The sequence below is a fragment of the Dreissena polymorpha genome, chromosome 3 (genome assembly GCF_020536995.1).
Source record: "Dreissena polymorpha isolate Duluth1 chromosome 3, UMN_Dpol_1.0, whole genome shotgun sequence".
Classification (NCBI taxonomy): domain Eukaryota; kingdom Metazoa; phylum Mollusca; class Bivalvia; order Myida; family Dreissenidae; genus Dreissena; species Dreissena polymorpha.
In genome coordinates this window covers 48,037,506-48,064,067 of record NC_068357.1, presented here as the reverse complement: position 1 = coordinate 48,064,067, position 26,562 = coordinate 48,037,506, and the positions used below count along the sequence as shown (strand labels likewise).

At 33.7% G+C, this 26,562-nt stretch overlaps 1 protein-coding gene across 1 annotated transcript; it reads left to right on the top strand.

The window, feature by feature from the left end:
• Nucleotides 1-1,064: 1,064 nt before the first annotated feature.
• On the top strand, nucleotides 1,065-26,165 carry LOC127872196 (uncharacterized). The gene is made up of 4 exons (XM_052415526.1): nucleotides 1,065-1,077; nucleotides 23,979-24,038; nucleotides 24,251-24,795; nucleotides 25,040-26,165. Exons 1-4 carry the CDS (start codon nucleotides 1,065-1,067, stop codon nucleotides 25,856-25,858), a joined length of 1,437 nt encoding a protein of 478 aa, XP_052271486.1. The 3' UTR covers nucleotides 25,859-26,165.
• The last annotated feature ends 397 nt before the right edge of the window (nucleotides 26,166-26,562 follow it).

The following is a 26,562-nucleotide window of genomic DNA, read 5'->3' as shown; positions in this document are numbered from 1 at the left end:
TGGATTTATAGATTTCTATTGATTTACAAAAAAATCATGGCAATCAAACTTTGACAGATGTTATCATAAAGCATAATTCTTGGTTGTGAAGTGCTCTAAATTGTTTCTTATAAATATATTGATTTATAATCAATCCAGATTAATTTTCATTTTCAAGTTAACCTTTTATGCGATGTAACCATTAATCTGAACTTTTAGCAACTTAAACTATCGGCAAAAGGACATTTGTATAGAGCGGAAACCAATGCAAAACCGCTTATCAAATCATGTTGTACTTTGTTTATGCATGCGATCGAAGACAACCATTTGAACGTTATCTAATCTTGATCTGATCAAATCGAGCTCAGGGGAGGGGAGCAGACAAAAGGTCTTCGAGTCGTCTGCGAATGACAACAAGTGTCAGGACATTCCGCGCATTCCGTTGGCATTCAATAATATATTTTCGGGAAAAGCCGGAAACATTTACGTCGAGACTTTAACTTAATGTCGTTATGGCGAGTAAAATTAAGAGGGAAAAAGCTACAAAACTATGACGACAAACCATGTTATTTCACATTAAGTCGATATAAACTCATCCGGCATGACCATGTTATTGGGGAGTACCATATACGCTTCCGTAGTACATGCAATCGCGTTTGACATTTTATCTTTTTCTCGGCGTTAAAAAAAATAACTGCCTATTAGACCTTTATTTAAACAGATGACTATAGAAGCGTACATGGTACACCCCAATACTATGGTCATGCCGGATTAGTTTATATCGACTTACTGTGAAATAACATGGTATGTCGTCATAGTTTTATAGGTCTTTCCCTCTTTATTGTTTTATGTGCATTTTTGTGTAAGGTGATCATATTTTGTATGTTTCACAACTTAACTAAACTAGTTCTTGCTTCTTAATGAGAACTTCACTTTTTTTCTTCGCATGTAAATATAGTTTTCAAAAACTGAATAGGCCAATAATGATACTCTAGCATGCAGAACAGAACTTTATTTAACTCAAGTTACAATAGCAAAACACATGAGTATACAGAACAATATAGTCATATATACATAATTCTAACATGACATGGTTAGGTAAGATCTACTTAGAAAAATAAATAACATACATTTTCCTAGGTAATGATTATTTAGGGAATTGGATAGGGGGTGGGTGTCCAGTTGATTATTTGACCTAGTTATTGGACTTTTACCTGGGCCTAGTACATTTTAAATGTATAGTAACCTCAAATATTGAAACAAACTATAGGTTATTGAAAAGCGCGTGTGGAAGTGATTGACGGGTGAAGTAGACATGATCACGTGATTTAATCGGGTCAGTGTAACAGACGTGAACATTTTGTTGATATGTACGATTCACGCTGATTTAACTTTGGTCAATTTTGGAGTTGTTTTTTTAAGACATGAATCTACGTTGTCAAAGTGAAAAATATCTCTTGAGCCAACGAAGAGTCTATTTTAATAAGCTTAAGCATGACCGGTTAAACAAAAGTTGAATTGACTTAAACAAGCAACGATTTTTAAAACGACAATTATGTATGAATTAAATCTACATTAAACAATGACATTGTTCAATGTTTCACGCTTCTTTTATAGCCTCCATACTGGTTTTATATATATGGTTATCGGTTTATTTTCCAATTCGCTGATTGCAATAAACTGCACACAATTAAGTATAATCTTACACTATGACTACATACTTCTTCTCAAACCGTCAACTAATAAATGCATTTTCATGAAGCTACACAGTGATATAAATGTTCATAATGTATCAACCATTCTATGTTTGTAAATGCAAGTTAAAGTTTTTTTTCCAAGGTTAACACTCGTATGAAAGCGTTTCTATGAAAATCATATATCAGACTTAGACCTTAAATTGCTACAGCTGACAAAAATGGTGTAGAATTGACAGCGTGATAAATTGATCTTGACGGCTAACGTTACGTCAGTGAACAAAGTTACCGTTATCAATTAACGCACGTTTCATGACAGAACTGTGAAATACGTTTGGGCAGTGCTCTGTGATTTAGGGGTTGTGTGCGTAAAGTGTTGTCCCAGATTAGCCTGTGTAGTCCGCTATACTTAACTATATTTTTGCTAAGAAGAAACTTTCTTGAAACGAAAAATATCATACAAGCGTAAAGTGTCGGCCTTGATTAGCCTGTGTGGACTACACAGGCTAATCTGGGACGACACTTTGCGCACATACATTAAACCTCTTTTACACAGAGCACGGCCCATTTATTAACGTTCACCGGGCATGAATGTTTCGATATTTACGGCTAATGACAAACATTAAAGATCGGCGGTAGAGCTTAAAAGGCTGTCGAGACGCAAATTGGCTGATGCATCTGTTGCATGTATACCTATTTACAGATTCGAGTAACAAAAACGCACATGGGTACAGTGATCAATAACGAAATATAAATATTATTTTGTATAATTATCAATATAAACGATTAAATCGATACAAAAACAGTAAGACAGTATATATTAAATATTAAGGTTATCAATCAACCTGAATATCACTTATAAAACAAGTGTCTCTAATTTGAACTAAGTGATTTTATTGAAAGCTTTTTTTGACGATGCGGGGACAAAAGTATGATAACCATCAAAAAAAATTCACAATGGCGACCTATGTAAAAGACCGAGCCAGTCCGATTGAGATAACTCGATTTTTCAGTTACTTCCCTTTTGCATTCGCCACTGCGTAGGAGATTGCTCGTCATTGATAACATTCTCCTAGCAGAGTTGTCGTTCGTGTTTCAACATTCAACAATGGCCGCCCCCATGAGAGTCTCGATTCAAAACTTTCTTACTGCATACATTGGCTTGTTTCGCTATTTAGAAGCTGTCATTTAGGATATATGAATTATTTATTCACTAAATCTCCGCTTATGACAACAATAGTTGGAATTCGATGGATATATACTCGATGTGAATGAAGGACTTTCTGGATCGTAACAGCTTGACACGGCAAAACTGGCATACTGGTATTTTTAGTTATCAATATAAGTCACATTGTGCTTTATAAATTGTATTCGAGCATTTTGCGACTTATTGAATGACTTTGATATCCGATATCAACATTTCATCGGGGATTTGCAGATCACCAAGGTGTCCTGAAATTCAACATTGATTTCAAACTCTTTACTGGTTTGTACTCTTTCTTAGTGTTAGTACTTTTTATCATTTTAAAGTTAAATGAACTGTGTCACAGTAAAAGAGACATTAAGGCGATTGTGGCCAGTTTGGATCTAGATCAGCCTGCAGTCGCTTGAAAGCTGTTTGCTTAAAAGCGTTTTTCTGACAATAACAAATAATTTAATTGGATACTGATTTGACTGCGCTTTTCCTGTGACCTGGCTCAAATAATAAAATTGTCATTAATCAAATTATTTATTTTGAACATTAATCAATTGTTTTTCTTGTCCCTCGGGATCAATGACTCCAGCACTTTCCTGTTGAGAATTGAATACTGCTAAAGGCGATGCTAGGGGGCGTGAGAGATGTTGCACCGTCCAGTATCGCTCTATTGTTCATTGTCGGCTCGGGTACTACGTACATGTACCCCGGGTACTCTTAAGTATACTTACATGTATCCCGGGTGCGGTAAATATACTAAAATGTACCCGGGAAATTTAACCCTAAATCAGTCGTTGTCGACTATTTTTTTGTAATAATTATATAGACACATTTATGTCAATTTTCTGTAGAATGGCCCCTATATTATCGGAACACATACTCAAAAAGCATGTTGATGCAGTGTTTTTTGAAGAGAAGTGTGTTTAAGATAATCGGTTGCGCGTTTTACGACATCGGATTTTGGGCGCGAATACAACTCGGGTACAGTCTAATATGGACCGAGTACAATAACGTTTATTTACCGTACCTGGGGTACATGTAAGTATACTTAGAGTACCCAGGGTACATGTAAGTATACTTAAGAGAACCCGGGGTACATTTAAGTAGTACCAGAGCCGACAATGACCAATCAAGCTCCATTATCCCTCATGAACCGACTCAAAAAACCGAGTCGGCAATATTTGACTTAATTTTTGGTTTGGTTGCTCTCGAGGGATCGAGAATTTCAGAATCTTCCTAAAAGCCCTACGGGTTCGATCCCCAGAAGCGACATTGAAAACTAGCATACTTTGTTATCTAAAAGGCTGCTAAACCTGATATACAATGATAATGTGAATTTTCTCTCACATGATGTTCATCAGTCATATTATATAAAAACTTACAGCAGTAGTTAACAACTGGACAATAATTAATGACAAATTTCATTTGTCTTTGACACATTGATTTTGACATGGCCTAGATTTAAATATGTGACTAGACTTTACCAGCACTCTTGTAACAGAGCTAAAGTTTAAATGTACCATTGAAGATCACCTAAATCCAGATTTGCTATTATAAACGTGTGGAAAGTTTTAAGGGTGTGACAATTTAGCAAAAATTGGTCATTACCCAGAAGCCACAACTGATCTATGACTGTATTAAAACAAGAAAAATCAGTGCCTGATTTAGATTTCCGTAGATAGTTCGATAAAAACTTATTTCATAAGCCTGGTAACAGTTCAACGGTAATGCTACCAATGTGTCACACCAGGGTCTTGAATTTAAAATTCTAGGACATGCATGGTCATTTCTTCATGAAATCAGGACACAAAATTGTATTTTAAGTCCTTAATTGACCTGGCTATAGTTCTCAGATTATTATAATCTCAATCAGTATATTTATATCATTATTTATGCTTTGTGTCAGTCAGTGTGTCAGTCTGTCCGTCCGTCCGAAAACTTTAATGGCCATAACTTTTTTAATATTGAACATAGCAACTTGATATTTGGCATACATGTGCATCTCATGGAGCTGCACATTTTCAGTTGTAAAAGGTGAAGGTGAAGGTCATCCTTCAAGGTCAAATGTCAAATATAAAGCGTCTGTCTGTCAGTCCGAAAACTTTAACATTGGCCATAACTTTTTCAATATTGGCGTGCATGCGTATCTCATAGAGCTGCACATATTGATTGGTGAAAGGTCAAGGTCATCCTTCAAGGTCAAGGTCAAAGGTCAAATTTTGCAATATTGAAGATAGCAACTCCATATTCGGCATGCATGTGTATGTCATGGAGCTGCACATTTTGAGTGGTGAAAGGTCAAGGACATCCTTCAAGGTCAAAGGTAAAATATATGGCTTCAAAGCTGCGCAGCAGGGGGCATTGTGTTTCACAAACACAGCTCTTGTTTAATATATTTTCTGCACATTTCTTCAAAAAACTTACATCAATACACGATTTTCTTCGTTAATTCAATCATTCCTGACAGACTTGTGTACATATTTCGCTTACATTTTGACGCGCGTAGGTAGGACCGCATTTCCACTTCCGAAATGTGTATTCATACTATTGCCTTCGAGGAACTTATCTGATGTTTGACGGAAAGGGCCGAAAATGTGCGAGTGTGGGTCAAGTTCCCCACAGGTATAACTTTCCGGTTCCCCCAATTTTTTTCCGTACCTAAATTTTTTCGTACCCAATTTTTGTTTTCGTACCCAATTTTTTTTTCATTCCCAATTTTTTGTTCGTACCCAAAAAATTTTCGGTCCCATTTTTTTTGTTCCCAAATATGTTTTCGTACCCAAATTTGTTTTCATACCCATTTTTTTTCGCAAAATTTTGTACCCAATTTTTTTTTCGTACCAACATACACAATTGTAATGATTGTGGTGATGTAGATAAACTTAACTTGATGCTTTTATATCCATCCTCTCAAAAGCATCGTCACACCAGTACTGTCAGTACTTTGATTAAGCAACAGGTCCAATATATTAACAAAAGGTCTATTCTTATCCGCGTTCTTAAACATCACATGAGAAATATTAATAAACGTGTCAGAGTTTGTGACATGTTACAATTACTCTAGTATTTAAACATTAAATTATTATGCATTTAAACAGAGATACTAGAAATAAAACCAACACACACACACACAAACACTACAATACTTAATATTTGACATTTTATATAAAAACATATTATGTACTATACTTTTTGTAGATAAAACAGCAATATTTTTAGTTTGGTTCCAAAATAACCGATGCCTCTGTTAATATGTATGCAAATACAAATACAATATTCCTATATCGTATGTGTATACAATAAATGTGTACGGCGAAAAATGTATTTCTATAACAGATAAACGATAAATTATACAGTCAACAGGGTATGTATGTTCCTCATATATGTATCGCTAAAAACATATATGGTGTATAATTAAAAAAAGCTAACGCAGCAATATACTTTAGATTCACTCAAACAGCGCGTGTATGAAATAAGTCCATATCTCTCTTATTCTTCTATATGTTTTTTTTTCTGTCATTTATTATCGTTCTATTTCAATGTAAATATCAACAGATGTCGGTATATGTAATCACCTTTGAAGTTTAAAGTTTTCGTTTGGCCTTCAGTTGACGAAAGAAAAGTGTACGTGTTTAAGAATGCTTATCGAAGCAAATGAGACCTATACAAATTGGCATATCTGGATTTCAGCCGATTAATATACTCCAGGGAAAATTACTGGCCTAATCTATTTCAACGTTGTACCTAACTTGTTAAATACCTCTCAAGCGATCCAACGCAACCATCACCGGCTTACTAATTGGTTCAACGTTGGCGACAACACAATATTATCTCTACCCTAAGCTTTTTTCTTATCACGATTGGAGTCGTGTAAAACACTCTAAAGCGAGTATTTCGGTGATAAGAGAGTTAACTGACGAAATGCTTTTCAATAAATGCGCAATAAATTACATTCCAGTTTTCTATTGCTGTCTTTTAGCTTTACACACAAAACATATATGTTGATTTTGTAATCACATTTTGATAAGGGTAGGTCGGTGCATTTTTTTTAGCTTTAATCTTAACTGTTTATATGGAACGTGATAGTATTCGCAAATACATTTCAATCTTTCGCCGTATACACGATAATTCATGGTCGGTACGTCAAGCCTTTATAAGGAAAAATGTACTTTGTAACCCTTTATGTGCTCACGTATTGCAAAAAGACTTAGAATAATGAAACGATCAACTATGACGTCTTCGGTTGTAGGTAATTGATCACTTTCCTTAGGTAAGGTTAGTTTAAACCTATTTATTTTGGCTCGATCGCATAGAAAGCCTAAGGCTTATTTGAAACGCTCTCGAGTCCGTTTCCTAGGATTATAACAAGTACGTGGTGTCTATGGGAGAAATCTTAAGAACGCTCCCACAGTGGGGATCGAACCCGTGACCTCCCGATCGCTAGGCGGACACCATAATTTATCAACTACACCACTGCGACCTTATTCCTTTGGTTACGGACGATCAGGTTATAACACGAATTTATCTCCTACAAATGTTTTTTTTGCGTTTCGAACGTTTGCTAACTCGTTCGCAATTAAGGTCACTGCGAACGTTTGCATTTTATTGCTTACGCACTTAAATGACGGATGCATATGATGCTGCAGAATGTAGTTACCGTCAAAAATATAGGTACCTTTAAACTGCACCAACATTATCAACACATTTTGTAAGCGACAACCATTGGCAACTGTTCTCTGTACCTAAACGCACAACGGCTAGCATATTCTCTTATATTGCAGCAACTCTTTAAAACCGCACCAACATTATAGAACACTTTTTGTTAGCGATAACCATTGGCGAACGTTCTCTGTACCTAAACGCACAAAGGCTAGTTATTCCCAAATATGTTTTATCCTCCGCAAAAGCCGATTGGCGTTGTCCGTCATTCCGTCCGTCTGTAAGACCGTCCGACCGTCCGTCTGTCACAAAATTTAGTTATGGCAAGGGATATCAATTAAACGTATTTGCTTTTTATAAACCAATACCGAACCGTCGGCGTTCTTCTGAGTCCCATAAGAGAACAAATCGGGTCTGATTTAATAGCTTAAGATATCCCTAAATGTTTGAGATTCAGTTGAAGGGCTAATTTATCTGAAGCCGTCGACACGATCGAGCTCAAATTCATAGGTTAACATGTACTCCCACAACAACAACTTACGTACATAAAACAAGGCATAACACTATGAAATACATGATGGAGTCGCTAGAATAAAAACAATCATTAGAATAATTTAAATCTAAGGTGTGAAATCGATGAAAAGTATTTATTCAAAAATAAACATCTAATTATGCATTTATTTCATTTAAATAATTATGACACGTTACCAATTTTATTAAATATTTTATTCTGTCTTTTTCTGTTTTCAGCTTTTCTTATGAGCGTTTTAATTTACCATTGTGTACTGTAAATGATGTGATTGTGTTATTATATTACTTTATTTTTTATCTGCTCATTCTATTTATACCAGAGTTGCGACACCTTAAGGGTTTCGCGGGATGGAATGAGTGGGGAGATCAAATCAAATTGAAAGCCGATTATTTCGACAAAAAAAATTTGGTACGAAAAAAATAAATGGGTACGAATAAAAAAATTTGGGTACAAAAACAGTTGGGTACGAAAAAAATTTTGGTACGAAGAAAAATGGCAATAAAAAGATTGGGTACGAAAAAATTTGGGTACGAAAAAAAATTGGGTAGAAAAAAAATGGGTACGAAAAAAATTTGGGTACGGAAAAAAATTGGGTACAAAAAAATTTGGGTACAAAAAAAGTGGTTACGAAAAAAGTGGGTACAAAAAAAAAATTGGGTACGAAAACATGTGGGTACGAAAACAATTTGGGTACGATAAATAAAAATTGGGTACGAAAAAAAATTGGGGTACGAAAAAAGAAAATTGGGTATGAAAAAAATGGGTACAAAAAACATTTGGGTACGAAAAACATTGGGTACGAAAAATATTTGGGTACAAACAAATGGGTACGAAAAAAAATTGTGGGTACAATGGGTTCATGTTAAGGTTTTAGCATGGCAGACGCCGGATGGCGAAAAGACACGACATGACACAATGAGCTGGCTATGACAAAACCTGAGGTTTTTTCCGAAAACAGCCGAGCTCATAATGCATAAATCAGTGAGTAATAGTACTTATACTCAATAGGCACAGGGTATAAAATCAGAACCACTGGGCCGAATCTGCTGAAACTTGGTCGCATTATAGATTATGGTCCAAACAAGCTACAGAATGAGCGCTTCTGGACCTGACAGCGTAAAACATTAACCGATAATGGACAGCACAAAATGGGTCATTTTGTACAAAAAAAAACAAACTTAAAGTGGCATTTAAGACATTTTAGACATCAGAAAGTTGCAAATGTTTAATATTCTGCACTCTTCGACTGGTTTGTTTTTTTACAAATTTAGAAGCATTTATCCTTGAGGTGTATATAAACCCTGTTATTCAATGTCAAAAATAGCTAAGCAGCAATGCCCCTTTAACATTATTCCTTATATTTAATTGTATTGTTTAAAGAAAGAACTGTGTATATTTAATGATAATGGCTCCGTATTTCACACTTGATAGGCCACTGCTGGGGCTTGAACCCAGAACTCATCTCACATTGTAAGATGCATTTTTCAATTAAACTACAATGACTGTATCGTGTGAAGTGGAGCCAACATACACCCACATAAGTGAAAAAATCATTATGTCGATATATTTGTCCTGGGCGTTTTCTGACATGTTGCATAACTGTTTACCACAAAAGATGTCTACATAGATAAATATACATACATGTAAATGGGAAAAAAATGAACTGTCTATTTTTAATTTTTGCTTCATATATACACATTTCCTAGCCTGCCATGATTTATAATTATATCATGTTGAAATCATTTATAGACAGAATATTACTGAAACTGCAATAAACAATAAGATAGATAGATAATAATAATGTTTAATTCTATCTAATGCAATGAACAAATGTTCTTCCAATGCCATTTTCACTAAGGTATAGGTATTGAATCCTGATATACGACTAAAACTGAACATCTAAACAGCAGTATTTTACATGAAGAGTACTCACAAAACCACAACAATAATACTCGATGAATGAACTGTCCGAAATCCGAAAAATATGTACACTACAATAACAAGACGTTAATAAAAATATGCACGTTAACATTATTCAAGATATGAAAGCAATATATCAAGGGATATAGGAAATATTTGGGGTGTTACGCACAATTTAACATAAAGTCAGTGTGCGAATTTCACTTTTTAAACCACTAGCCCGTTCGGGCTACCAGATGGATTTTTTCACTATCCCGAACCAAAGTTTACTAGCCCGAACTGTTTATCACAAGTTTTTAAAATAAGTTTATATTTTTGACGGTTCTGGATAGTTTTTATTGCAGGTAGGGTGTAATGATGAGGATTGCAACTAACAGTTGATCCCAATTAGCAGGAAATGTTATTATAATATTTCAATGACACAATACGATTATAATATTTATGTATGACGATATTCGTCAATCAATACCTAACATGCAGTCAAGAAGCAAAGGTTTTGTTATCCAATCTGTAAATAATTTTAGATGTCAATTGTCCTAAATTAGAAATCCGAAACATTAAGCCTAAAGTCTGAGGCCGTATGATAAAGCGAATAGAGGGCAGTGTCTCCTCCCCCTAGCTTATTGTTCTTTTTTATAGTCTTTCTAGGTCCAATTCTGGTGAGTACAATGTAAAAAAATATCAACCAGACCATCCGTAAAATCGCATGTGTATTCATCATTCTAGATATTTTTTTATCAAGAAAGTCGAAAATAAATTAAAATCGACAGATAATACCGTATCCGGAAACAACTGTCCAAAAACATATCAATATAAGTCTTTGCACGTGAAATAAAATATGCATATCGTTAAACTGCCTAAACTGAAAACCAGTAAAAAGTAACCAAGCAACTACGCAATCAATATATAATTTGGTTGACATATTCTATTAAAATATGATAGTTCAATGCGTTGATTTGTCAATAGATCATTACAAATCCAAGATGGGGGACATTAAAAACATTTGTAGACTTGTATGGTTTGCTGAAAGTACAGCAAATTGAACAACCTGGGTAGATCCGCATTTTATTCGCACAGTATCAAAAAAAAATTTGTCATTCAAACTCTCGTCATGTCAACATAATCGGAAGGGTGAGGAAACGCGATACGACGCTAAATAAACGCAAGATATGGTTCAAGCGATGGATGAAAATAATATTTTTGAGCATTTTTTATTTCAAATGTTTGAAAAATCAATGGGCCAATCGGGCTAGTACCCATGGAAATTCAGTAGCCCAAAACGAGATCAACTAGCCCCGGGCTAGTGCAAATTTCGAACACTGTAGATTTATAAATAATATGCATATTCTACGTGGAAAAAGGGTCATAATTCTTACAAAATGCAAGTGATACAGTTGTCTGCTCTTGTTTTTAGGTTGGGGTCATGTTGGTTAACACGTATGCAAAATATGGAAGCAATATGTCAAGGGACATAGGAAATATTTGGGATGGTACGCAAACTATAACATTTGCACGCTTATGCCGATGCCGGGTTGAGTAGGATAGCTCCTCTATATATATTTCATATATAATAGTCGAGCTAAAAAGTAAATTTACTATAAACGACAAGCTTACCTAAATCACAACTTTAATGCAATGCTTATAACAATAAAGTTACAAAGATATTTCATTGATTAAAACTAACTTATTACTATTGGTTGCCCGCACTGACAACCATCTTTAGTATGTTGGTTGCCCAGATAAAGAATAACCAGCCCAGAATTATGTACATGTGTATATTATACTTTCTTTTAATAAAATAATAGATAATTAAATAAATTTGCTGACATTGCACTTCTCAATGAATGATGTTTTATTATGAGTCTGAATTTAATCATTTTCTATTCCTTAATAATGAATGTTATTTAACTAGTATTGATCCATGGTGGTCAATTGTTATTCAATTTTTATTGCACTGAATTGTTTTAAGCTTTAAAAAAAAAAAACAAGTTGCCCGGCCGGACTATCAACTTTGGAAATTGAGTTGTCCAGGCCAAAACTACTTGCCCCGGGCTCACGGGAAACCACTAATTTTCATCCCTGTATACCCTTTCATTTTCTGTTCTTCCATCCCATTCTCAAAATGAATTTTAAACCACAATATTTTTTAATAACATTTGTATGAATTGCTAACCATTATCACCCAAAAAACAATTTTACAAAGCTGTGATCCTGTCGTAGAGATTTAGTTTACTATTATCAGTGTTCTCTTAACTTAAATACCGGCAGCCAGTGATTTTGCCGGTTACATTTACTCTTGATGCCGGCTACTTTTCCCAAATATATCAAGTAAATGTCACAAATGCTTTCGTTTTACTGCATAGTTGCCGGCCATATAACTGGCTACTCAATTTTTTCTGGAAAACACTTAATTATGCATGACAAACACACAATACTTACATGTACATACATCTTAGATTCGTTTTTAAAATAAATTGACACTTCCAGCTTGTCGTCATTAAAATCCAAAGATTCAAATAATTTTCCACGAGATACGTCAACAATTGTGTAATCAAATGAATGAAAAATAAAAGTAAAGAAAGCCGGAATTTACATAAATTTCAAGGTAAAGGTAGTCGGTGAGATATAATAATAATACAGTTAGTAAGGCCCAAACCCTGGGTACGGTAAATTTACTAAAACATACCGGGGAATTTTAACACTAAATCGGTTGTTGTCGGCTATGTTGTAAAAATTAATTATGTTCACATTTATGTCAATTTTCTGTTAAATGGCATTTATATTATCAAAACTAATTGTTAAAATCATAAATGTGATTTAATTTTAAATCTTAAATTGTTTAAAGTCGCATCATTGTATGACGTCGTCAAGTATAATATTTTCCGCGACGTTGCACGTTCACTTTTTAACGCCATAGATTTTTTTAAAGAAACATTATTTGGTTTGCGAGGTCCGTTAAATGGGGAACACCATATTCGGTATTTATATTATGTTTTAACAATTAATTCATGCTGTGTAATAAATATTGTATAAGATATTTAGATATTGATTGAAAATGTTTCAAATTGTTATTTATGAAACCTCTTATTCTAATGAGTGTATGCTATTATATTATACTTTGAAAAGCATATCTGTTGTACTATAATCTTATTATTCATTTTTTATTGTTAATTTCATTTATTGTAGAGAATCGTCAATGTTACATCTAGTCGCCAATGCTTGTTGTCAGTGTTAGTCGTAAATGTTTGTGATCATTGTCGTCAATGTTAGTCGTCAATCCTTATCATCATTATACATGAAGGAAATAAAAGCAGAAACAGAGACGTATTCTTGATTACTTGCTTATTCCTACGGCGTCCTCTCAACACTCATACTAAAAAGCATGTTGATGCAGATTTAAAAAAAAAAGGTTGTTTAAGGTAAACAATATTGTTTAAGGTAAACAATATTGTTTTACGTTAATCTGTAGCATGTTTAACATCGGATTTTTGGCGGATATACAACTCGGATACAATCTAATATTTGCGGGTATGTTTAAGTTTATTTACCGTACCCGGGGTACATGTAAGTAAAGTTAAGAGTACCCGGGGTACATGTACCTGTAAGAAGTACCTGAGCCGAGAATGACCAATCGAGCCTTAGTACCAATCGAGCCTTAGTAAGTGAGTGATGGTGTATGGGATAACATGCACTGAGGGTGTATATTTTTCATAAACAAGTCAATTGAAGGTGTTAAGAGATGCATTGATCCATAAGATTAAAAAGGGTAATTAACCACGGGCTTATTAAAATTAAAACGATGACATTACATTGTACCAGCTGTTTATTGTTCTATACTGTAAGCTTGCAATATTTTAAATAATGTAAACAACTTACCTTGTATTAAGTTGGCATATTGTTGTCAGGTGTAGAAACTTTTTATACTTATTTCTGTTAAGTTGCACTGGCTGAACCAAAAGAATTATGTAGTCGTTTGTAAATAATCACGAAACAACCTACTTATGCATATATGCTTGCCAGTTACATTATACTATCGGCCTTGGCAAACAGCGTAGACTCAGTCAGATGAGACGCCGTGTGATGTCTGCTATTTCGTTACGCAGAAGATTTCCATATCCACGGGTGTTTTTATGTCAAATGTTATGGTTTTTCAATAGATCGTATATTTATCTACAAAACAGCGAATTAGCGTTCACTTTACATCATTTTGAATTATGTTATTGTGTTAATACTTTCTCGCGTTCTTTTCGCAGCCATTGGTCGACGCCGTCTGCTATTTCGAAAGCTGAAGATTTCCATATCCACTGGCGTTTTTTTATGTCAAATGTTAGTGTTTTCCAATGGATCGTATACTTATCTACAAAACGGATAAGTAGCGTTCACTTTACATCGTTTGTGATAATGTTATTTTGTTAATACTTTTTAAGCGTTCTTTCTGTAGAAGTCGGCCATTTTGACGGGTGTGAAAAAATACCGACATTCCCGCAATTACCAAAATCCCCAGGAATCCCCGAGATCCCACGAAATCCCCATTAATATTGTTTATTTATCGAAAAACTGCGTATTTTAATATAGATTGTTGCGAAATACACTGAAATCACTAATGAAATATTGTTTTATATCAAAGTTTGATTTCGGGGATTTCGGTAGGAATTCGGTATATCCACATAGCGCATTTTGTAATTCCGGTTTTGTCAAACTTGCGAAACTTTTTCGTGATTTAATAAAAAAACTAGATTTTTCCCAGGTATAACGCCTACGCCAACAGGTAGATCGCATTCTTGTCCATATTCATGTCAAATTTCAGCAAAAGTTACCGACCAGTTTTCAAGGCGCTCAAATTGCGACTATATGCCTCAACTTAATGAAACTTAGCCCCCTTTATCATTCGTTCGAATGAACGTCATCAATGATGACGTCCAATACATCACTCATTCCATACGAAAAAAAAATGGGTATGAAAAAAATGTGGGTAGGAAAAAAAAACAATTTGGTTACGAAAACAAATTAGAATACGAAAAATATAGGGAACGAAAAAAATTAGGGTACGAAAAAACTATTTGGGTACAAAAGAAATGGGTACGAATAAAAGTTTTGGTACGAAACAAATTTGGCTACGAAAAAAATGGGTACGAAACAAAATTTGGGTACGAAAAAATTTGGGTACAAAAAACATTTCGGTACGAAAAAGATGGGTACGAACAATTTTTTGGGTACGAACAAATGTGGGTACGAAAACCATTTGGGAACCAAAAAAATGGGTACGAAAAAAAAATTGAGTAAGACAAAAATTGGGAACGGACACATTTGGTACGAAAAAATGGGTACGAAAAAAATTTGGGTACGAAAAAAATGGGTACGAAAAAAACTTTGGGTACGAACAAATTTGGGTACGAAAAACATTTGGGTATAAAAAAAATGGGTACGAAAAAAAATTGGGTACCAAAAAAATTTGGGTACAAAAAAAAAATTGGGTACGAAAAAAAAATGGGTACGAAAAACATTTGGGTTCGAAAAAAAAGGGGACAAAAAAAGAATTGTGTACGAACAAATTAGGGTACAAAAAACATTTGGGTACGAACAAAATGGGTACGAAAAAAAAATGAGGGTACGAAAAAAATTTAAGGACGAAAAAATGGGTAAAAAAAAATAGGTACGAAAAAAATATGGTTACGAAATATGGGTACGAATTTGTTTCTATTTAAAATCAAATGATGACGTCAATATAGCACTCATTCCATAAAAACCAGGAGTCAATGACCCCTGGACTGAAATTTTGAGGAGTCAAATTGAAAAATTCTGGGGTCAATTTTGAAGTGCGTTAATTGTGTTTTTGTCTGTATTATTCAATTTTTTTAGATAAAAACATGCTCCAAGAGTTACACAATACAAATGTATCTAAAAAAGTTATACTGCGTTATTAAATAAAAATACCATGATACATAACACAGCATATTTTAATGAATTGGTACGCAAAGATAAGGACAAAATATCAATAATTTGTGCGAACAATATCGACTTTAAGTTTTTCAAAAACAAAACATGTTCATTTTACAACTTTTATTATTTCTATCACTATACTATGTTTATTTGTTAAAACAATAAATGCTCATTAAAATCTACTTCATCATAACACATTTAAGTAATTTAAGATATGTACCTGTAGCACCTTTTCATCACATATTTATCCTTGTTATATTATCATCATCCCTTTGATAGCTTTTGTACAAAAACACAATCTAAATGCATGTATATCTATTGCTGTTTATCCGAATACTATACATGTCGGAAATATATACACTTAAGAATGCCTTACCAGTAGTAGTTTAACTTTAATAATCCAAAATTTCCTTGTTGTTATCTGGTTTAAGAAACCTTATTTAATGTTCGTTAAATCCAATTAATGCTATCTCCATCATTGAATCACCATTACTTGTAATTTGAATTGTTGTTGTTGTTTGAATCGCCATATTTTTAATTGAACGCGGGTTTAATGTTAATTTACAATACGTCCGCCAATTACAATGTCAAAGGTCAAGACGTTGCAATTTAATTCTACTCGGATAATTTATATCTAATTGAGAAAATGTGTTTTCTTAATGTCAGGGTTTTTTTTGGCCCGATTTTATAGCCGAAATTCGGCTATGTTCCCAATCCCAAAAAGGATACTTTTTTCCCAAAATGTGACAAAAAATTCCCAATTTCCAAAAAAAAACAAAAAAAAACATGATTATAAAGAGTTATATCAAATTTAGTATTTCCCTAATCAGTGGACTGTTTGTTTGGAATAAAAAGGCTAATGAATTTTATTTTCCCAATTTCATGAAAATGCCGATAAAATTCCCAATTCCAAAGCCATGGGCTATCTTCCCAAAAAGTGGGAAAAAAACCCTGAATGTTTATGTGTAGTATTATGACTTGAGAGTATAAAAAACAACGCCCGGGGTAGACCTCTATTCCCTCGATTATAGACCGAGTTTCAAATACTGAAACATTAATTTTGATAAGGAGCACTGGCGGATATATTACCATGGAACTGGAGATGTTAACTGACTGACCCTCGGGTTAAATTTTTGATGCGTCAAAATGACACACAGCAGAAAAAAGGGTTGCGTCAAAAATGAGTCATTTTTAATTTGCTCGCGTCAAATCGCAGGATTCTGCTTCTATTGAAATCGCTGGTCCAATATTTGTTTTGAAGTTAAATATGCATACCGATGTTGATGAAGATTAGACTAACAGTGTAACTTCTGTGGTATAAACATGCTTTTTGTTTGTTTAATATATTAACCAATTTTGTTAGCTCAAATGACCCAGTGTCAAACTTGGCTGAGATTTAATTTATACAAATCTTCTGACCAAACTTCATTAAGATTTGCGCATAAATTTAAGAAAGCGAAACAGTTTTTCAAATTCAGCCAAGTCATCATTAGAACAAATGACCTGACCAAGTTTCTTGAAGGATGCACAGTAAATGTGATTTCTAGAGTGGTAACAAGATTTTACTATAGCCACTGGCCCATATAAAGAAAACTGCTATGCCCTCAACGGCCATGGTTTTAAACCGACAGAACATTTTTAACTATACCCAGAATTAATAAAACCTTATCAAACATTAGTAATTTGAATGACTATACATGTATTAAACACCCCAAAAAACTCATGAATGTAAAATCAAACCCCGTTGTTGTTTACTTTTCAACCCCAGTTTGTGAGAAATAAATGGGTTTCTAAAATTTATCGCATGGAAATGGTATATACAATACTAATAATTCAACTTGTCATAAAAAATTTGAGTGCACAATTATACTTACAGAGTAATCTGTCATATCTATTACCTGTCAATAATACCCGAAAGGGGAGTTAGACAGTATACAGTCTTGGCCAAACATGGCCGGACCGACGGCCTGTCTGTCAAATTTACAGGACTGATTGTCCGGTAAAAAAAACAAAAACAAATTCATAGGTTTGTATAGGTTTGTTTATGGCTCTGAATGTTTTCTGAGGTGCAAAAATAGCAATAGCGTCTTTATACACGTGCTTTTCCGTACCAACGCTCTTTGTGCTGACGGAATTTTCCGAGGGCACCTGATTGGTCTATTTATGTGCATCTTAAAATGCGGGTCAGGACGGTCCAAATCCATGACGGCCTAGTCGCTTGACAAGATAATCATAAATCTGATTATTACAATTTAATCAATTTGTGTGGTTTTAATAGCAATAGTAATGTATAATAATGATCATTGTCATTCAAACCGTTATTATCTTGGCTATCAATGTCCATGCGTGAAACAGGCCGGTTGTCATTTATCGAGGCCGTTGTAAGTTTAGGCTGTATTGACCAGACTAATACCTGACATGCGCGCTAAGCATAGCTTAGACTAAAGCCACACACTTTGAAATGAAATACATGTTAATCAATACATAAAGATGCAATTTGAAAGTGTGCAAAATTGTCATTAAATCTATAGCCTTACATGTGTATATTCTAATTGGCATAGATAAAATTAAATCTATAGCCTAGTTAGAAAATAATATATTATTGTTTAAATGGTACCGCTTTTAAACCGAAAGTAGGATTTGTAGACATATATGTCTATTTCGACAAATGCAATTATTTTTAAGTTTTAAAGCGCAAAAAAGACTGATTTCTACCTTGTAATCACCAGATATATTCTAAATGGCAAAGATAAAAATATGTTTATTATTTATACATAAATTTACTATGCCATGCAGTTAATTTTTAGGTGTGTGGCTTTAAGTCATTTACAAAGTTGAGCATATATAATCATTTTTCTACAAATAAATCATCCTCTGAAGCCCCCACTGAGATTCAAACTCAGACCTCTTTCCTCTGTGAAGGAAAGTATTCTATCTTGAAATACAAGGGCATGTAAGAGGAAAGTTAGCTATTTTAAATCTATCAACAAATAGATTTGAACAATATTTATATGTTATTAAAATATGCAAACATCCCATAAGTTTATTTTTCACATGACCTTCAAAACAGAACAGACATCTCTGAATCTGCAATACATTACATTCTTAAGTGTTAACAAGGTAAATGTTACGACTAACAACAGACGACACACAAAAGGCGATCACAAAATCCAGAGTTTAAAAGATTTACGTATTTCATACTTGACAAGAGCGAAGGAGTCATAAAAAAACTTAATTTATTATTAACAACCAATTACCTCAATTTTAACTTAAACCCAATGCTTTAAACAATAAAGTTACAATGATATGAACTTCCATTTTCTGTTCTTCCTTCCCTTTCTCAAATTTTATTTAAAATCACACTATTTTTTAATTATAAAAGTATAAAATGCTAACCATTCTGACCTTAAACACAATATAGGAAACCGTACAACCAACTTGTCGTCATTAAAGTCCAGAGTTTACATGAAATTATGTTACACGAGATATGTATTTCATACTACACTACGCGACCCGTTATTTTTTCCGCGATTCTCGCATCACCGCATGTACATGTAACATATATTATGTATACACTTACATTATACATTGCAATAATAAAGCTTTTGTTGTTGTTGTATACAATGGGCGTATTAGCTAAAATACTCCCGTTCCGACATGAATTTGATGAAGTAATGTCGGAAGCTTTAACGGCTCCAAATTAATATAACAGCGCAGAATGATCATGCAATAATTATTGAACATAACATGTAAACATTATTTAAATATATTCCAGGCCCAAATACACTACCACTTTTCAAATTCCATATTGTTGCCATATACATGTAGCACTGTCTAAATTGAAAGTTGCATAGTGTTTCGTCATTGGTCGGTTATAAATACCTTGTTTCTCTATACATGGTATTTGATTTAGACAAAACTAATAATTTGGTAATTTACGAGAAATATGATATAAGCTTTTTAAATACGCTCGTCCCGCATTATGCACTGTACTCTTTACACTTCTGAAAAATGGCGTAGTCATATGGTTCTGTTAATGAAATTCTCAGACATATTTACCGATATAAATGTGACGAATCACACGAAATCGCGGTGATTTTCCACTCAAAAAGCAAACTGTCCGCCTTGACTCCGCAAATTAGGCAACAATCACGGGTCTCGTAGTGTATACATTGTATATACAGAAGCGAAGGAGTCATAAAAAAACTAAATTTAGTATTAACAACACGCTTACATGTACATCAATTTTAACTTTAATCCTTTGCTCAAAACAATAAAGTTACAAAGATATGAACCTCCAATTTTGGTCATCCTTCTCTTTCTCAAAATTTATTAAAAACCACACTATTTTTTTTTAAATTTGTGTATCAAATGCTAACCATTCTTACCTAAAACATGATTAAGGAAACCGAAATCTTTACGCAGCGAGTTATTTATTCTTATGGAAGATTAAATTATGCATGACAAAAATACAATCGGAAATATTTTACAATCTTTTGATGCTTTAAAAAATATTTTACTGTTAAATAAAATAACACGTCTGATTTGTCGTCATTAAAATCCAGAGTTTTAATGAAATTACGTTACACAAGATACGCATTTCATACCATATTAGAGCAAAGGAGACATAAAGAACTAAATTTAGTATAAGCAACACACTTACCTAAATTTAAACTTTAATCCAATTCTAAAAACAATAAAGTTGCAAGATACAGTAACATGCACGCACTTCCATTTTCTGTGATTTTTTTGCGTTCCATTTCTCAAAATTTATTTACAACCACACTAATTCTTAATTACATTTGTATACGATGCTTAACATAACAAAGCCGTAATCCTGTCGCTGTAAGTTATTTTATTCCTATGAAAATTTAAATTATGCATGGCAAACACAAAATCCAAAATAATTTTGGATTCTTTCTATGCTTTAAAACATATTTAACTGCACGACTGACTTGTAGTCATTAAAATCCAGAGTTTAAATGAAAATACGCCACACGAGATATAGCTGTATTTCATATCAATTCATGTGTGCTGAACAAAGGGGCAATTATACACTAGGCTTACAATGCTCAAACCAAAAGGTTCCAAATTGTTGCAAACAAATAAATTAAACATTCACATTTATCAATTATAATTACAAGCTATTTGTTTTTGTACTGCTATATATTGTGGTGTGGTCAACTTATGAGAGAATCAGGTGAACCACTGCCCTAATCAGAAATCAGTCTGAATTAATGTTACTCAGCTTTACATATTCTACTAATTATTAATTAAATAAAAAAATTAAATCTTGACAGAACCTTGTCAAGTTGACGATGCTTATAATTTGAGAAGTTAATGATTTATAATCATCGAGGGGGGTATTCCAGACGTAAAACATTGCATCATTACATGGAAAACAGCTGCACAACTGTATGCGAAAAGGTAAAACAGTATATTCTATCGAGAACTAACTTGCATAGCAACGTCCGAAGGTGTCCAGTCATTACACCCCCTGGACGTTACACCCCTGGTCATTACACCCACCAAGCCTGGTCATTACACCCACCAAGCCTGGACATTACACCCACCAAGATGTAAACATAATTGATTAGGTTCCTAAGGTGTGATCACACCTACCATGGGGCACACTTCACTTGATTAATGGTGTTTCTGCTTTAATGTGTGTCCAATGGGGGTCTGTCCAAGTGTTTTTTATTGTTTGTTTGTCTGAATGTCTGTCTTATTGATGTGCAGTGTTAATTGGGAAATAACAATTTTTTGGTGTGAAAAACATTTATCTTTGATCTTTTCAAATAATTTGTTAATTATCAAAGTGTAATAATAACACCTAAAATTAAAGGAGTTTGTTCACACCATTATTATTAAAATTCATTTGAAGATGTTGTTGTTTGATTTTATGAATTCTAAAGAATATTGCATCTTTATGTCGTGGCAAAAGAATATCAAAACATCAAACGTAACAAAGTTAATAAGACAAATACTCAATGCAAATTGTTTTTACTCATTGTCCCCATATATACCAGAACAATTTTAGAGAATATCATACTATAGGTATATATTGTTACTCTGTCAAAATGCCCCCAAAACAAATATTTTGGTGTATTGATTCAAATTGTAAAAAAAAGCGTGTTAATAGTTCTGATTTTGCTGTTTCATGTGATAATTGTGGATTATGGCAGCATATTAGATGTGGTGATACTGGTAAGTCATTTTCTTCTTCCTATTATAAACATTCTAGATCATTTGAGCTCCATGACATCATGCGATTTTGGACCTTAGGGCATTTTCCGTTTTTATCAAATGGTCTTGTAACTGATAAATAATTTAAAACACCAACTTGGTTTAAGCTTATTAGCTGCCCCATTCTTGACCAATTTATTTTTGTTAATACTCATTTATAAACTTTAACCTACACAATTATATAACTTATATAATTATTAGTCTCTATAAAAACATATCCATTAATTTTAATAATTAGATAACTATTTGTTACATTTTAATCAACTACATCATGTGGAAAGTTTGGAATCCTAATAATACTTTCTTATTTTTACATAAATGAAATTCAATTTAATGGTCTTATGGACATTACTGGGTATAACTTGGTATCTGTGTTTTATCTGTTTATATAACTTATATAATTATTAGTCTCTATAAAAACATATCCATTAATTATTAGTAATTAGAAACTATTTGTTACATTTTAACAAACTACATCATGTGGAAAGTTTGGAATCCTAATTTAATACTTTCTTATTTTTACATAAATAAAATTCAATTTAATGGTCTTATGATTTACATTTTATTAACAAAAATATAATTTTTCTAAAAATATGATATGTAACAGAATGGTATTTATGCAGGAAAAATGAAATGGGTAGAGACATGAGGGATTATACATGTAATATATATTTTTGTTGTCATACAAATAATTAAGTTTATCTTATGTTGCATTAAGACTCATGCCCCAATTTAGTGTTTTAAATCATTGACACAGTTTTGTGTCATCATTTATGAAACACAGTTTGTAAAACTAACAGTAACACTGGGCCAAACACTGGGCCACTTAGATAAACATTGTACCTATTTGGGCCACATTAGGGCCAGACAAAGACCCTCTAACTGTTTATTAGGGGCCATAAAAGATACACAGACTATTGCTAATTAGGGCCCTCCCATAAACTGTGAAAACATGCTTTGATTGCTACAGTAAGTGACAGATTCCTGTTAATTGTGTTTCAATATAAAAAAGGATTTCTTCAATGATCCCTAATTATCAATTCTGACTTTAAATTTTAATGATATTATAATTAATAAAACAACTGTCACTTTAAAGTATGCAGTAAAATTTTATATATCATACTGTGACAATATGTTACTTCTATTTCAATATCTAACAAACTAACTGAAACCAACAGATATAGGATATTTTTACTTTATTAATACTTGCTTTAAATTAATAGCAAGTTACCTCCTTTTGTTTGGGTGATATGAAATAGCCTAAGGGCAGATTTGCTTCATTGTCAATATCAGAGACATAACACTGCATGCATTTTATGCACTGCTAATCAAATAGATATATCAATAGATAAGTGAAATACTATGGTTACTACAATAGTAATAAAACTTAAGTAACAGATGTGATACACTGAGATAAAGATATTGCCTTAGTCCTTATATATTTGAGGCCGTTTCCAAAAATAATAAAGAATTATTTTTTATAGCTTTAAAGATTTTTTTTACAATAAATTACTTACAAAAAAAACGTATCAATTTCAGAATAATGATTGATTTAATATCGTATTTGATTAAAATCTTCTTTTGTGATGTTTCAATGCTATAATTTTCAAACGACCAGTATTGATCAGTAATACCCAGTAATGACCAGTACTTACTTTGTATTTAACCGGGTATTTACCGCCAGCCCGGTCAATACTCAATTGACCGATCAATATGCCAACCCTGATATAACAGTATGCAAAATTAAAAAATTTGAATATATCATAAATACTTGTTGCACAATACATAGGTGTTTGAAATTTGTTCTGTACAGGAATCAGCAGGAAAGAGTATAAGCAGGCTGTAGAACAAGGGCTTGACATTCCTTTCAAGTGTATCCCCTGTCTTCTGCAAGAACAAAATGTTATTAATGATGCATCACGAGACGACACTCAGGAAATGGAGCCCATGGACGTCCAACTACATGATGACCTTGAACCTGAGCCTTCACTTGTTGATCTGAATGAGTCTCTTGATGATGCCACACCAGAGGACACTCACGAAATGGAGCCCATGGACGTCCAACTACATGATGAACCTGAACAGGTAGCAAGCACGGCAACCCTATCGTCATCAATACAGATGGATACTCGTACTCAGTCTTTAAGACGTTGAAGAATGGCGGTACAATCTGGCGATGTAGTGTCAGGAACAAGAATGTGAAGTGTCAGGCGAAGCTCACAAGTAATGGCGACAAGTTTGCTCGAAACAGCACCAACCATTGTCATCCCGCTGATCCAAGTCTGCTGTACAAGAAGGAAAAATCTGTGAAAATCAAGGAAGACTCTTCAAACCATCTGTACCACTCCGCTATGGACTTGGCGAGAACTGCTCTTTCTGACAGGGGTACCCGCCCAAACCTGCCAACAGCAGAGTCCCTCCAGAGGAAGGCCAACCGTCACAGAAAGAGCCAAAGACCGTCAGAGCCAACTGACCTGGAGTTTGCAGTGAATCAAGACTATCTGAACTGCGGGGACTACATCATAGCCGACCTGCGTGTTGACAGGGAACGGCACATCCTCTTTTCCACACCAAGGCAACTGGAAATACTACGGTCAACCAAGCGCTGGTTTATGGACGGGACCTTTAAAGTAAGTGTTTATTTAATTGTATATTCTCTTCCAGGCTTTGGGGATTTTAATAGTACCAATACATATGGCAATGATTTTATTTAACTATGTTTTATAATTGAGGCAGGAAAGCTGTTATGACATCACACATCTTAAATTAATAAAAGGATAAAAGATGATTAAGCTTGAAAAATGCATCTTGATTACGATACACAATTCAATTTTAATGTATGATACTTTAATATTGTCATATTGTCCTCCACAGATTGTAGACAGACCATTTCGCGGAGGGCAGCTGATGTCAATCCATGGGTTCATCCAATTTGATGGAAAGATGAAACAGATTCCACTCCTGTTTGCTCTCATGTCTCGGCGAAAGAAAGAAGATTATGTGGCGGTACTGGGTGAGATCAAATCAATTCTGGGGGCCTATTCAGTGGAAGGCTTTGTGGTCGACTTCGAGGCAGGATCCTGGGGAGCGATAAGACATGTCTTTCCAGGCGTTGAAATTAAAGGATGCGTATTCCACTGGGCACAGTCTGTGTGGCGCCATGTACAAGCAGTGGGGCTTGGTCAAGCCTATATGGAGTGCAAGGACCTGTGGGATTATGTCCGCAAGTTACTTGTGCTTCCTTTTGTGCCGTCTAGTCAGATCGAACCTCTTTTCAGGAACCTCGCGCAGCGTGCAAACACAGAACCTCTCAGGAAACTTGTCAATTACATTGACTCAACCTGGATTCAGTCTTTGACCTTCCCAATACAGAGTTGGTGTATATACGGGTTACATGTCAGAACCAACAACGATGTGGAAGGCTTTCACACACGTTTGAATGGCGTTTCTGGTGGTAGATCACTGACATTCTACAAACTTGTACCTGCACTCAGAAAACAAGCACTGGAGGCTGAGTTGGACATTGACCAGCTGGTTGATAATAGTGTTGGCAGACGGCAAAGAAACCAGTATAGGGAATGTGACAGGAAGATTTTTGATGCCTGGAGAAAGTATGAGGCCAAAGAGATCAGTACATCGGGACTCTTGAGATTAGTGAGTAGGTTGTACGGTGCGGCTGAATATAAAGTATAGAAATTGTCTAGAATCGTGAAATCTCACTAGTAGGAAGTGTATATACTGTTTAAAGTGAAATGGGATTTCTTGGCAATATTATTTTAGTTTTGTTATTTCTGTCTGTATATTCCTGAAAAAAAGTATTAATGATTTAGATGCATATTATTACATTTTGGTGAAATAAAAAGAAATGTATAAATTTAAGATTGTGTTTTGTTTATTCTTAATATTTTTTTTATTTATCATTTTTTGAAATTTATTTTCAAAGTTTTTTCTGTCTGATTATTCTTGAAAAAATTATTTATGATTTAGATGCATATTATAACATTATGGTAACATAAAAATAAATGTATATGAATTAAGATTGTGTTTTGTTTATTCTAAATAATTATTGTATTTATCATTATTTTATTGTGTTTTCAAAGTTTTTTCTGTCTGTATATTCTTGAAAAAATTATTTATGATGTAGATGCATATTATTACATTATGGTGAAATAAAAATAAATGTATATGAATTAAGATTGTGTTTTGTTTATTCTAAATATTTATTTAATTTATCTTTATTTTTATTTCTTCAAGTTTTTTTGTCTGTATATTCTTGAAAAAAGTATTTATTATTTAGATGCATATTGTTACAGTCATTAAATAATTTGAGCAACCATTAATCTCATCAGTGTCATCTTACATGACAAATCCAATTAGTGGTTCATAAGTTGATAACA